At 34.0% G+C, this 14,986-nt stretch overlaps 1 protein-coding gene across 5 annotated transcripts in view; it reads left to right on the top strand.

The window, feature by feature from the left end:
- The window catches only part of LOC106674102 (Niemann-Pick C1 protein), a 47,755-nt gene that overhangs the window by 26,837 nt on the left and 5,932 nt on the right, over positions 1-14,986 (top strand). For all 5 annotated transcript variants that reach the window (XM_014406610.2, XM_014406611.2, XM_014406608.2 and 2 more), the window contains 14 exons: positions 485-663; positions 831-1,031; positions 1,108-1,306; positions 1,377-1,493; positions 5,903-6,083; positions 6,207-6,334; positions 6,449-6,703; positions 6,784-6,947; positions 7,014-7,126; positions 7,217-7,362; positions 8,215-8,420; positions 8,486-8,717; positions 8,809-8,922; positions 8,996-9,158. In XM_014406610.2, the coding sequence (XP_014262096.1) occupies positions 485-663; positions 831-1,031; positions 1,108-1,306; positions 1,377-1,493; positions 5,903-6,083; positions 6,207-6,334; positions 6,449-6,703; positions 6,784-6,947; positions 7,014-7,126; positions 7,217-7,362; positions 8,215-8,420; positions 8,486-8,717; positions 8,809-8,922; positions 8,996-9,158 (2,398 nt within the window). The remainder of the gene's footprint in view (positions 1-484; positions 664-830; positions 1,032-1,107; positions 1,307-1,376; positions 1,494-5,902; positions 6,084-6,206; positions 6,335-6,448; positions 6,704-6,783; positions 6,948-7,013; positions 7,127-7,216; positions 7,363-8,214; positions 8,421-8,485; positions 8,718-8,808; positions 8,923-8,995; positions 9,159-14,986) is intronic.

A 14,986-nucleotide genomic window follows, 5' to 3' on the forward strand; every position in this document is an offset into this window, starting at 1 on the left:
ATGTGAGAGCTACGAGTGCTACTGCAATCCCTGAGAGGGTGACCTCGTTTGACTCCAACTAGATGCAGACACGATTTCCAGAACAAAAATGTCACGGGGCAAAGACACTGTGACATGTATCCGATACTCTGCGACAAAGAGTCTGAACAAAGAATTCCAGTGCGTACTAGGCTAAAGTTAAAAATTCCCTCTCGATTTCTCAGTTAATCCATTTAATTTTACCATGGCTCAATTACAGTGGATTAAGTAGCAACCACTGTATCTAATAAGGGGTCGTAAAAGAACAGGAAGGTATCTTTATGCAAAATATACATGTAGGAAAAATAGGATTTTGCCTGATACACTTGTTGGGCTCCAGGATACCAGTTGATTATTTTATCAAATTTGTATAATTTTTTGCCTGTAATCTACTGTTGATTTAGCATATTTTCTAATCTTGATGTAACTAATAAATGTTGAAAATAATAAAAATTATACGTTTTAGATTGGTAGAGATGATGGTGTTGGTTTGGAAACCATATGCTTTGCCCCTCTTACTTCACCTTTCACAGGACCTGTTTTAGTAAAACAGTGTGCCGTTCAAAGCATTTGGGGCTATTTTCAAGATAGCGCTGAAGAAATTGAAGAAGATGGATTTTTTGATAAATTTCTTTCCTGTTCAAGGTATGTATGTACACCATTCAAAGATGATAGGGGAAAAAATTATTGAAAAAATCAAATATTTTTATATGTAGTTTGTAGTATTAATAAAAAACTTGGTTTTACTCAAAAATTTACAATTATCTTTTATATTCAGTATTATTAAATTAACATTTTATTATATTTTTTAGTAATCCATATTCACCTGAATGTTTGGGAACATATGGTGGACCCATTGATCCAGCGGTAGCTCTTGGAGGTTTTCTTAAACCTGGACAAAAAATAAGTTCACACTCTCAATACTATAAAGCCAACGCACTTATTTTAACATTTCTTATAAATAATAACCACGATAAAGAAAAAATAAGCCAAGCTCTTAAATGGGAGAAAAAGCAAGTTGACAATTTTTAAAAAAATATTTATAAAAAAATATATATTTGTGGTATAGAAAACATTTTGTTGTTTTAGATTTGTTGATTTTATGCTTAATTGGACACAGCATAAACCTCCCAACATGGATGTTGCATTTACATCAGAGAGGTCGATTGAAGATGAACTAGATAAAGAATCTAAATCTGATGTAATGACAATTTTAACATCTTATTTAATCATGTTTTTTTACATAGCAATTTCTCTTGGTCATATCAGACATTTCAAAACTTTATTGGTAAGTAGATATTTTCATAAATAAATCAGCAATATTAATTTTTTTTTTTTTTTCAATTGCAATTTATTAGATGGACAGTAAAATAACACTTGGTATTGGCGGAGTCATTATTGTTCTTCTTTCTGTGGCTTCTTCAGTTGGATTTTTCGGATTTTGTGGAATGCCAGCAACTCTTATTATTATGGAGGTTAGTAGACAATGACAGTAGAAAACAAAACCGATGTAGTAGTGTTTTGTAAAACCTGTAATCAGCCAGTTGTGCTTCTATTGAATAACTATCCTAATTTGTAGGGCACTAGAAAAAAAGTATTCACTTGTTTTTATTATTCCAATAACCTCAACACTAGTGTTACAATAAAAATATTTTAAAAAATTGGATGAAGCTGTATCCAGGGGACACAGCTGTTAGTTTAACATGAAATATTTTGACTAATATTTATACAATGATTAATAATACTAATTAATAATAATAAAGTTAGTTGAATATAGCAGGAATAATTAATATAGCTTGACAACTTAGGCTAACACTTTGTGAAGTACATGTGCAGCACTGAGGACAAACGGTGTATGATCTCAGACTTTCACGTTTGTCCAATATTTGTCGCCGACGTTGTTTTCTCAAGCTGGATTTGCTGCAGAGACTGATAGGGGAAGGGAAGCATTCCAAATTAGTTAGTTAATTAGTTTGATTGAGAAACTTCAAAACTACTGTTGGGCCAGTCCTTTCTTAACCAACAGAAATTACTATGTTCTTTCTTAATACATCTATACTAGTTAAGAATCGTTTATTATTGAAAAATAAATAGAAGTATATTCGATTCGTTTCCAAGCATCAAAAACCTCGGTCTGATTTTTGTAATTCGGAAGAGAAGCATTCGGAATTTTCGGTTCAGATTGAGGGACTCCAAGACTGTAAAGTTGGGCCAACAGAAATAACGCTATGTTGTTCTTTCATTATTAATATATTTATATTCGTTATGAATTGTTTATATTAAAAAATAAATAAATAGAAGTAAATAATAACTCTTGATTGATGATCAGTTGATTTACATACAGTACAGTTGATTCCGAATGTGTGGATGCTTGGAGTTCATCTTTTATGTGTCTATATTTGTGCACTTTGAAGCAGACAAGAAAATCAACAATTAACTGAGCAAGGCAAGCACCGAATATTGTTGCTCGGTGAATAACCGAGCACTCGTCCCCACTAGTCTGGAATCGGCGAACCTTGGCTTGTCATTCGGCAATCCCGCATGTTTGGAGCCACCTTTACATGAGATAGCACCCGAAGTCTGAAACAGTCTGTGGATTTGAATGAAATAAACTTCATTTAGCAGCTAAAATTTAATATTGTAAATAATACATTTGAATCTTTTTTACGATGCCTAGGAGTGAAAAAACTAAAAAAACAATAATTTAATTAATTAAATCTAATGAACGACTGACCAAAGGACCAAAGGCATGTAAAGAATTTAGAAATGTTTAAACTTTACAGCAATGATGCTCACACGGCTTACAACGCTAAAGACAGAAAATGAGGTAGGGAAGAAAGAGTTTTATTCCTTTCTACTTTTACGAGGCTAAATCTTCCGAAAGATCGCTCAGTCCTCTCATTTCGCCACTAGCCTTGTAAAACTATCTCCTTTCTTTTACAAAGAGGGTCTGCTCAGTGTTGGAGGAAGACACAAGAATTCCACCCTTTCTTTCTACACAAAACACCCCATCGTCCTCCCTAAAACAGTTCATATTTCCTCTTTATTATGTGATAATTTCAATAAAATCTCATTCCTTGCTGGTCCTAGTACTGTACAAGCATTTATCCATCAAACTTGGACATTATCCACACATGGCCTATTAAGAAAATGAATGCATCAGTGCCTCGCCTGCCATAAATTTTGAGCTCGAACTGTGACACCTTAGATGGGAGATTTACCAGCAGACCTTATTAAAAATTCTTTCAGTAAAATCAGTACCGGTCAGGCCTGAGGGTTGGCATAGCATTGTTTTTGGTTGGCGCAGCCTATGAAATTATATTGTCTCCTCGTGGTGGTTTTAAGAGAAATAGGAGAGTTCAATATTTGCATAGTACTTTTACAGTTTAAGAGCAACAAAAAGAGAACGTGCAATCACGACGGAGGTGTGAGACATGCAGCTTTCAGATTGCTTTACCAATGAACAGAACCTTCATGAATGGACCTTACCGGTTTTAATGAGGTTACTGGTGTAAACAGGCACTTTTCACTTGAGCGATAATGTCTCTATCAATTTAGGAAGATTGAAACAAAAGAAAATATAATCTTCTCAAACCATCTTGGCCAAAGTGATTAGTTAATGACAAAATTTCACGCCTATTTTAGATCCCTCTACATTGGCACAGTCTCAGGAGATGACATCATAAATGTGATTTTAATGAGTGTAAACGATCCAGAGTAGTCAGAAAATGTAAATATTTCATATGCTAACATAAATTGCGGGGTGTCAATGTCGACAAGTTTGTAGCTCATCAATGAAACGGGATCACCACTGTGGATAAATAATTAATAAAAGCCTTCTCTCAACAATGAATATAGCTTGTGTTGTCTATGACAGGATTTGGTAACGAGATCATTTAGCCAACAATAAATATTGTGCAGTTGTGCTTTGATGCCAGAAGGAGAAAAACAGGCTGGAAGGAGGTGGCTCCAGACATGCGGAATTCGCTGAATGCCGATTGTCACTAAATATTGCCACACATGGATGTGAGGTTCGTACAACCAGCCAGTTTGTGCGGAAACAGCCGGATATGTACGAGCCAAATGTCATGCGAGTCCTCAACTTACTACCAATTGTGATGGACAACAGTGAAACTGTCATTGCTGCAGCTGCCGTTACTGTTTTGTGTTGTGGGTACAAAGTCACAGATCAGTCACAGAGTACTGTTGCCCCATCTTACTTTCGACCCATTTCCACACATTGAAAACGTCGTTCTGATTATTGTGATTCAGAAGAGAAGTGTTTCAAAATTATTAGTTGAGGTTGGTAGAGATCAAGTAACTCCATGACGTTTGTTTGGTCAGTAACCTAACCAACGAAAAACACCATATTGTTCTTTCATCAATACATCTATACTAATTAGAAATTGTTTATTATTGAAAAGTAAATAGCAGATCAGTAAAAATCGTTTATAAGAACATCCAAGGCCCGTCTGAACTTGGTTCTTAAGTCCGATAGTTGCTATATCCGGTAATCAATTTTTTTGTTTAATTATTGATCAATTTTTTGAAAGTTGAAGGCTCTTTCAGTCATTCCTCTGGAACTACTTTTAAGGGGTTGAAATTAGCAATCCCATTTAGTAACAGGTTTGGAACTAAAAAGCGTTTGCGAATTTCAAGCCCTGTTTAATTATCATTGTTTAGGTTTTAAGATAAAAAAACAAAAAGATTAATCACAAAAATTTTATTTACTGCAAAACCGAAAAATAGTCTGTAATATTGGTTTGTTTATTTTATTTTTTTTATTTTTATGAAAGTAAAAAGCATTTTCTGTAATGGTGACAAGTTCTTTCACTGTCATTTTCATAGATTCCCCTGCAAAATTGTCATTACACGTTAAAAATTTATTTACCACATTTATAGCTGAGAACATTTCCTTCAAAGTGGGGCACGAAAATTCGCTTGAATCATCTGTTATGGCATTGTCTTCTTCTAAATCATTTTCTTCTGCTTTGACCCCTGCAACAATTTCTTCATCTGTGATGATTCCATGGGTAGTAAGTCTCAAGTCTACGTCTTCATATCCTTGAAGCAAACTGTTTTCAATGGGCAAATCTTGAGCCCAGTTTTGAAGTGTTTATTTTCTGCTGTGTGCTGTTATTTTCTCATGAAGTTCTTACAAAAGGTTTGTTTTCTCAGAAATACAATAACTGGTCACTAAAAGTGATATGTTCGTACTAACTATGTTCTTATAACCAGATATTTTATACATTAAGTTGCATTAAAGCTGGCCGAGAACTAGAAATTTTGTTCTTACAATCGATATGTTTTTACAACCAGTGTTCATTTAAACAATTTTTACTGTATAAACTTACTGTTGATGATGATTACAGTTTATTTATATACAGTACAGTTGATTCCCCGAATGTGTGGATGATTTGTGTACAGCTACTTTGTGAGAATATTTCTGTACTTTGAAATGGACAAGAAAACCGACAATTAGGCACGGATATTGTTGCACTGAGCACCCGTCCCCACTAGTTGGGATTCAGCGAACCTTCGCTCGGCTTTTAGCAAATCCCACATGTACGGAGCCACCTAAATGGTGTTCAAATTAAGTAATACATGCCATAAAAGTTTGGATATAGGCTAGATAACATCAATGTATTGTTTTATTGAAAAACAATTACATTAGTAGCCATGTCAACTAATCCCCCAATTTATTTATTTTTGTTCTATTGATAATTATGATTTTTATAAATATGCTACATAAGCCCAGCTGCACAACTGTTAATTATGAGATCATGTTGAACGCATTTGCATCTAGATGAATTTGTTAGGTCATTTCCTGAAATATAAATAAAAATTTGTTACACACTATTGAAGATATATATTTTTTTTCTAGGTCATTCCGTTCCTTGTGTTGGCTGTTGGTGTGGACAATATTTTTATTCTTGTACAAACTCACCAAAGAACAACTAAATTGGAAGGTGAAACAATACAGGAACATATTGGACGGGTAGTTGGACTTGTTGGGCCATCTATTCTATTAACAAGTTTATCAGAATCAGCATGCTTTTTCCTTGGTTTGTAATCTAATTAATAATATATTGTATTTTGACAATTTGTGGAAAAAAAATTGTTAACTGTCTCAGTTAATTCTAATAAAATATTTTTCATTGTTCATTAATGATGTATTTTTGTTGTAGGAGGACTATCAGATATGCCTGCAGTAAAAGCGTTTGCCCTTTATGCAGGAATGGCACTATTTCTTGATTTTATATTTCAAATAACTTGTTTCGTAAGTCTAATGGCCCTCGATGCATATCGCCAATCGGTAATTTGACTTTTAAATAAATAATTTTTTTTTAAACATTAAGTGAAATTGGGAGGGGATGTATTTGGAAATTTACATATCCTTTCAAATTTAATAAATTGATATATTCCACAGGAAAACCGTTTGGATGTAGCTTGTTGTTTTCATTCACCATCCAAGTATGAACTTCCTGCAACACCTAGTTTATTATATCGAGTTACGAAATCACTTTACATGCCTTTCTTATTGCACCAAATTACGAGACCAGTCGTAATGATTTTGTTCTTTGGATGGTTATGCATATCAATAGTCGCACTGCCGTCAATAAGCATTGGTCTCGACCAAGAACTCGCTATGCCTCCAACTTCCTTTGTACATAAATATTTCAGAGTAAGACACCAGACTAACAATTAACAGATAATTGTTAAAGATAAAAAAATTATTCGCACAATTTTATTTTTTTGTTTCAGTTTATCAAAGAATTTTTATCAGTAGGCCCTCCAGTATATTTCGTATTGGCTTCTGGGTTAAACGTGTCCAATTTTAACATTCAAAATTTACTGTGCAGTGGGAAAGTTTGTAATATGGACTCAATTACATCACAGATATATTTAGCGGCCAAAATGCCCGAAGTGTAATTTTTTTTTTTTTCTTCGAAAGTTAAGTAATTACAAAAATTACATTGATGACACGTTTTCAGTACCTATATTGCTCGGCCTTCTTCCTCTTGGATCGACGACTATTATGATTGGGCTTCTTCTGAAAGTTGTTGCAAATATTTTGCTGGCAATGAATCATTTTGCCCTCATACGAGTAAGTACAGAAAATTGATAATTTTGATTAAAAAAATCAATATTAGAAAAAAATTCCATTAATTTTTTAAAAACTTCACATTATTTGTAGATAACGACTGTACGCCATGTGAAATCGTTTTGGATAATTATACTTCACGACCAGAGCCAGTGAGTTTTGCAAAATTTCTGCCGTTCTTCTTGCAAGACAATCCTGATGAATCCTGTGCAAAAGGTGGTCATGCAGCATACGGTCATGTGAGTTGAACTAGTTAAAATTGTTTTTTACGTTTTCTGACAAGTGAAAATTGATAAAATTGAGTATTTGTCAAGAAAATTGTCTCCTTTAAGGCGGCAAGTGGGTTAAACAAATTTTGATGTTATATTTTTTCTTTATATATTAAACTATAATTTTTTCTGCATCAAATGATTTAAAAGATTTGCAATTTTGAGCACCGGAAGTGCTCAATTTAAAAATTTAAAAGGCCTACTCAAATCAGAATGGCATCTATGAACAGATAAATCCCAAAATAACAGGAGCCATCCAGCGGAAATGTCTATGTAGACAGAACTGTGAGGATTCAACGAAAGTGTGTTCAAAAAGTTGAAAATAGAACGTGCTAACTAAAAAAAAAGGTGGCGTTTTAAAAATTTGTGTTAATTTTTCTCTGCTTCTGTACCCATTCGGATCCCACTTCTGTTCAATATTTTGAATTGTTTATTTATTTATTTTTAAATTTACAATGACAAAAACAAATACAGGTTTGGCCGAGCACTTTTTTGTAAATAAAATTCAGGTCATGAGGAGATAAATGAAAGATAAAAATTAGGAGTAGATTTTTACAAAACGTTCAATGGCATTTAAAAAAAAAATATTTTTTTAAATTGCCTCGACACATTCTTCATGTTGGAGTACTTAAAAAAAAAAAAAAAAAAAAGTTGACATTTTTGTGAAAATGAATGTAAAATTCAGGCAATTTGTCGAAAAGATTAACCCCCTCCCCAAAGTGGTAATTTATTTTTTATAGCTGAAAATTTTGAATGGTTGGGCTGCTATAATTTTGTCTATATTTGAAATAGCATCAAATTTATTGTAGAATTTAATTTCAGGGCGTAAAATACACTGTAGGGAAAGGTGGAATGGCCACTGTAGGTCCTAACTATTTCATGACATTCCACACTGTATTAAAAACATCCTCAGATTACTACGGAGCACTACGAGAAGCGAGAGTTATAACATCTAATATGACCCAAATGATAAATAGCCATCTGAGTCATTTAGGTATTAACCAAGAGGTGACCGTATTTCCCTACAGGTACATTTATTGAGTTAATATGTTATAATTCGCAGATAAATTATTTATTTATTTATTTTTTGCAGCGTCTTCTATGTCTTTTACGAGCAATATTTAACAATGTGGACAGACACTCTTAAGTCAGTGTTTATATCATTGTTAACAATATTTTTAGTATCGTTCATACTAATGGGTCTCGATATATCTTCTGCAATACTTATCGTTTTAACAATTTTTATGATCATCGTAGATATCGGTGGTATTATGTACATTTGGAATGTTAGCCTGAATGCCGTTTCGTTAGTCAACTTAGTAATGGTAATTCAAATCATTAAAGTTTTATTTTTTTATTATTGGCAATTGCAATAAAAGTGTTGAATTTTTTTTTTAATTATTATTTAATATATAGGCAATAGGAATTGGAGTGGAATTTTGCAGTCACATAGTTCATTCATATGTTATGTCAACCAAAGAAACAAAAGTTCAACGAGCAGCAGATGCAATTACTAATATAGGAAGTTCTGTGAGTTTTTACAAAAAAATTTTAAATAAATAATTTAAAACTAACATTGTATATATATTATTGGTGTTTTTAGGTGTTTTCCGGAATCACGTTGACAAAGTTTGGAGGGATAATTGTCCTTTACTTTGCAAAATCTCAAATATTCAACGTATTTTATTTCCGGATGTACTTATGCATTGTACTGATTGGAGCAGCCCATGGACTTGTGTTCCTCCCTGTACTACTGAGCTATGCAGGTAAAGGAGCGAATCGTGCCAAGTTGAGAAAATAAAATAACAAATAGAGAGAATCTTGCAATTGTATAAGAACGATACAAGTCGACAATAACAACATTCTAGAAGATTTCCAATGTACCAATAATTGCATGCCAAGAATAGCCTAATTTCTTCTTCAGAAATTCTGCTAACCAACCAAATAAATAACTAATCACATTGGTCTGTTAATAATTACACAGTATCAGATTTTCTGCTTGAGTACTTGAACTCTTGAATTTGTTGACACAAAGCTTCGGGTTAAATTAAAAAAAAAATCAATGCATATATTTATCTTTGATAATGAAATTACCAAATAGGCAGGACAGTTCGTTTTTCTTTACAGGACATTGTGATATGTGATTCGCATCATTTTCAATATTGCATTGATGTGAATTTCATTTTATATTGGGTTGGTGCAAAATTAATGCAGGTTTTGAAAATTTGTTTTATTTTCGCAGGTGCTTGTCATGTAAACAAATCTAAAACCTCAAATCTAATTTATTGATTATAATAAATACTTTTATCTTTTTTACAAAATATTTTATTAAATTCACTAATTTCGTGGTCCACTTGACCAATTAATATATTACAATTAATTAAGGTGTTTAGTTGAGATAAAAAAGTCAATGGCATGGCTAGATACGCCGCTGCTCTACCACTTGAGCTATCGTGACCTCGATCTACTCGGACACTAACTTCCCATCTCAACCCCACCTTTTTAATTTAAAAATGGCAAAAAGGAGAGAAAATTCAAAAGGTGGGGTTGAAATAAGAAGTTAATGTCCAAAACTTGGGTGAAGTGCAGCTCAAACCTCTTGTAACATACAGTTTGGCTGGAGGGAAGCATTAGCGAATGCATGAAGTTCGTGGTAGGCTTTCAGTTGTGGATGACGACTGACTCAAAATGTTGATTGAAGAAAATTCGTGAAAGACAACATGGGAAATTGCAGAAGAGTTTATTGTTGACAAGTCGACCGTTGTCAACTTCAACGATGCTACAGTACATCTGGAGCAAATTGGTAAAGAAGCTCGACAAGTGGGTTCAGCACTAACTAACCAAAGCCCAGGGGGGCTGCGGTAGCTGAGTGGTTAAGGCGTCAGACTCTCGGCTAGTCGATCCCCACTCTCGCCTCTGGACTTTTTCTGATGCCTAAGGGGACCGGTGGCCGCAATTGAAAGAAATTGACATGGCACTCATCATTGGAAGGGGCGGGATAGGATCTCAGCGACCCTGAATTTGGTCCCAACCTCCTTCAAAAATGAGTTTCTTTGATGGAAGAACACTGGTACAACGGGGGCTCAAGTTTACATTTGTGTTGCGAGCCCTCCCCCAAAATATGGAGCCAGGGATAAAGTACAATAAGCTGTACAGCTCAGCTGCAGTGCTCACGTGGGAACTCCTCCAGTCCCTGGTATCCATTGTAAAAAAAAATAAAAAAAACCAAAGCCCAAAGAAATTGATGCTTTTTCTCTTCTGTTGTGCCACCAAAATCGAATCATCATGTCTGATGAGAAATTGATTCTGTACAATAACAGGACTGTGGTTGGACAACGATGAAACGCCAAAACAATCCCTGAAACCAAATCTGAACCCCCAAAAAAAGTCTGGTGGTGTACTGCTGGGGTTGTTCACTATAATTTCCTGAATTATGGTGAAACTGTTGTTACAGTCTGAATCCAGCCGAATAACAGTTGGTCCTGACGCTCAGTGGAGAAGGGGGTGAGTGAAGGAGAAATTTAGGGAGCAGGAGGAAATTGTTGAGCGTCATGGTATTTTTGGAAAAAGATAAATGCCAAAACCAGGAAAAAAAGGAATAGAAGTAAAGAAAGAAAATGAAAACTCAGATCGGTTTCCTTATTTGAACCCCAGCCGACCAATATAGCGCTTCTTGCTTCTAGCTGATTAAGTTGCGCTTCCACCAAAGGTTATACTATGGGAACTAACAAAATAAAGTTCTTCCTGCTTCTACAGGAGTTAATTTGTTAATACAAGTAATATCCTATATTTAGGGTTTAAACTATGAAGGAAAAAATTTAATACAATTATTCTATTTGGCACTAAATTAAACTTATAATAAAACAGAACATATGCCTAATGCCCAGAGTTCCAAATTATCAGGCCTGATAAAGAAATTTAAAAAGGAACGTACCCACAGGATTGCTCTTCCACTTCAGGTTATACCGTGTTCTTGATAAGCAGCGTACTGTTTGGGAAGAACCCTCCGCACCCGTAGATGAGCACCACTGGGTTTACACCTGGCACAGACCACACTCTTTTTTTTTCCAAATTTTTCTTTGTCCTCGTGGAGACCATTCTTACTCCAATAATCTCTCACGAACTCACTGCCGCCTTCTTTTTTCCAATCTTTAACCCAGAGCCTACTAGCCTCGAACCCAGTGCCCTCCGGGTTAGGATCTTCCAGGGTGCGATTTCCTGCTTCTCGCCTCGGTTCGATCTGTCACTATTTTAAGCTTTATCAATTTTTTTTTTTTTTTGCTGAGAAGAGAAAAAGAATGTAATATTATCACAGCAGAGAAATATTGCCAAGAAATTGACAAAATGCACGGGAAACTGCATCGTCTTTGTCCACTATGGGTAAACCATAAGGCCGATTCTTCTTCACGATAATGCCAGGCCACATGCCAACTATGCGGAAACTTGAGGGCTTAGGATAAGAAACCTTCCATATTCACCTGACCTCTCGCCTACAGACTTCAATTTTTTTAAGCATTTTGATCATTTCTTATTTTTAGAGAACGCGGTGAAGCCAAAAATTCCTTCCAAGACTTCATTGTAAGTCAAAATAAAGATTTTTATGTCAGTGGAATAAAAGTGCCTGTTAACGTTGGCAAAGAAGTATAGATTGTGATGGGAATTTCAAATAAATTTTCTTTATTTTATAAAAATTAAAAATAGTTTTTACTGCCTTTTCAAAACCTGCATTACTTTTGTACCAGCCAAATATTTATCTTTGTTAATTAAATTACGAAACAAAGGCAGGACAATTCGTTTTTCTTTATATTGCAATACACGATTCACATCATTTTCAATATTACATTGCTATGAATTTCATGTCATATTTTCTTTCTACATTCTTACAAGTGGTGAGGGGACGAAAAAGTTCAACAAAAATTTGAAAGATGTTTTAATCTAGACATGTTATGAAATTACTTAAAACTTGATAAGTGTTAAATATAATACTTGTTATTATATTATACAGTGCTCTCTCAATAATCCGAACTAATTACTGTAAGGGGGTATTAGGATTACTGAAAAATTCAGATTATAGAGGGTGTATAAAAAAATCCGTTTCATCAAAAAAACAAAAAAAAAAAAAACAAAAAAAAAAACACTTTCGTTGCTATACAAAAATCAACACAACACTATTATTATGCTATACACAAAACCTATTAGAGTACATATACTGGGTGTCCCAGTTCCTTCTGACGAAACTCAGGGAATCGATTCTACTCTTTGTTTGGAGCTAAAAATGCCTGGGAGAAATTTTTTGGAAATTTGTCTATTTTGAAGATATTCGTCAATTTAGGTTTTTCAACTTTTCACTACCTTACCACATAAAAACGCTTACAACTTCCAAAATGTTGAGACTGCAACAAATCTAATTACACCATTTGAAAGAATGCTAAATTTGCTGTAAGATACTTCTATTTGAAATAATCCGAATGACATAAAATGTTAGCCAATATCAGTTGGAACATGTCAAAATTACAAAATTTAAAATTTTGGTCGTGATTGCACGTTCTACTGAGGTTACCAAAAATACCTACAACTTGTCAAATTTCACAAAAACTTCTTCATCTAATATGCTTTATGTTGATATATCCAGGTTTTTAAATAATGTTCTAGTAGAGTTGAAAAATAACAATTGAATGTTCAAAAATGTGAGCTAAGATAAATTTGAAGGGGGGGGGTAGAAATACTTAAATCAATTAGAACTCGCTTTGTAAAATAAAAATGACACTTGTTTGACCGGTTGAATGAAAAATGCTGGATGGGATCGAAGTTTAACTGATATTGGCTAACATTTTATGTCATTCAGATTATTGCAAAGAAGGATCTTACAGCAAATTTAGCGTTCTTTCAAATGGTGTAATTGGATTTGTTGTAGTCTCAACGTTGTGGAAGTTGTAAGCGTTTTTATGCGGTAAGGTAGTGAAAAGTTGAAAAAACCTAAATTGACGAATATCTTCAAAATAGAGAACTTTCCGAAAATTTTCTCCTGGGCATGTTTTGCTCCAAACGAAGAGTAAAACCGATTCCCTGAGTTTTGTCAGAAGTAACTGGGACACCCTGTATACCATCAATTTTTTTTTCATCAGTTTTTATTAAACATTTTCTTTGTTGCTTTTTTTCTATTTTCACACATTTTTAAGCAGAAAGTATGTACTCCACACAAGAAAAATTAGATTGATCTAACATTTCATTTTTTAGTAGTAAAGGTCAGTCGGTGTGGGATTCACTGAGCAAAAGAAAATCTCAAAAATTCATAGTTTAAGCTGGTCTAGGTCTTCGTATGACCCCTCTAACTCTCACCCCCTCACTTTCTTTCTTCTCTCTCTCTCTCTCTCTCTCTCTCTCTCTCTCTCTCTCTCTCTCTCTAAATTTTTATTTAGTTATTATTATTGGGCCACCTTCAGCTTAATTTTTTAAAATTTTAAATATATAGAGATTAGTCACCGTTAATTGATAATTATTCAGATATCGTGAGATGTTTTTTGATGTGTGTAAAATTATTTTAAAATGTCTGTAGGTATTATGTTGTTACATCTCACGATATCTGAATAATTTTAAATATATACATATGACCATCTAGAAGCGCATGTAAGTTAAAATTGTAAAATGTTCATTTCTTGATGAGTGTAAGAAAGGTCAAATTGATCTAACTGAGAGATTTTTAAAAATAAATTGTTAAATCAAAGTGAATATCTCTCTCTCTCTCACTCTCTTTCTCTCTCTCTCACACACTCTCTCTCTCTCACACTCTCTCTCTCACACACTCTCNTCTCTCTCTCTCTCCCTCTCTCTCCCTCTCTCTCCCTCTCCCTCTCCCTCTCCCTCTCTCTTTTGCTCCCTCCCCTCACCTCTGAAGTATCGTTTCCTTTAAAATTATCACTTCTTGACCTTTTCTCCTGTTCAGGGATTAGGGAGAGAGCACTGTATATGTGTATTTATGCTATTATTACTTACAAATAAGGCTAAATAATAATATAATGGGTGTTACTAACTAACTAACTAAGGTCTTCTATGAGAAAATGATGCTTTCGTTGTTTTTTTTTTTAAATAGATGTCTCATAATATTTGTTTGGATATTGATTTTTTGGGTGTATATAAGGTCTGCATGATGGAAAATGGTTCTATCATTTAATCCCGTGCATCTTTCTTATTCTTGGTACTTTCCATTCATGCCCAGTCATACCCTAGATCATCTTATTATTCTATGTCACTGACCGTGTCTATACGTTCAATTATTTTCTACCACAAAAGCTGATGTTCATGCTTGGTTGTGGGATGTGATTATAAAATAAAAGGTTGTTAACCAAAGAAAAATAAATCACCGACATTTACATCACCAGGATTTTTGACCTGGTTTTCGCCATGTAGAGTCAAACTTTAACGATATCCAGCAATTTCAATTAAAGGAATTAGTACGGAAATAACCCAAAACAAGTCTCTTCGTACTTCCTTTTTGTGTCTTATCAAAATTATTAAAATCAAATCAAATTAAACTTAAAATTCTGACCTGAGCACATTATATTGTACCCTAATTAGTTATAATTGGTCAAAGCAT

This window comes from Cimex lectularius, unplaced genomic scaffold, assembly GCF_000648675.2.
Source record: "Cimex lectularius strain Harlan isolate CLEC.00 unplaced genomic scaffold, Clec_2.1 scaffold89, whole genome shotgun sequence".
NCBI classification, from domain to species: domain Eukaryota; kingdom Metazoa; phylum Arthropoda; class Insecta; order Hemiptera; family Cimicidae; genus Cimex; species Cimex lectularius.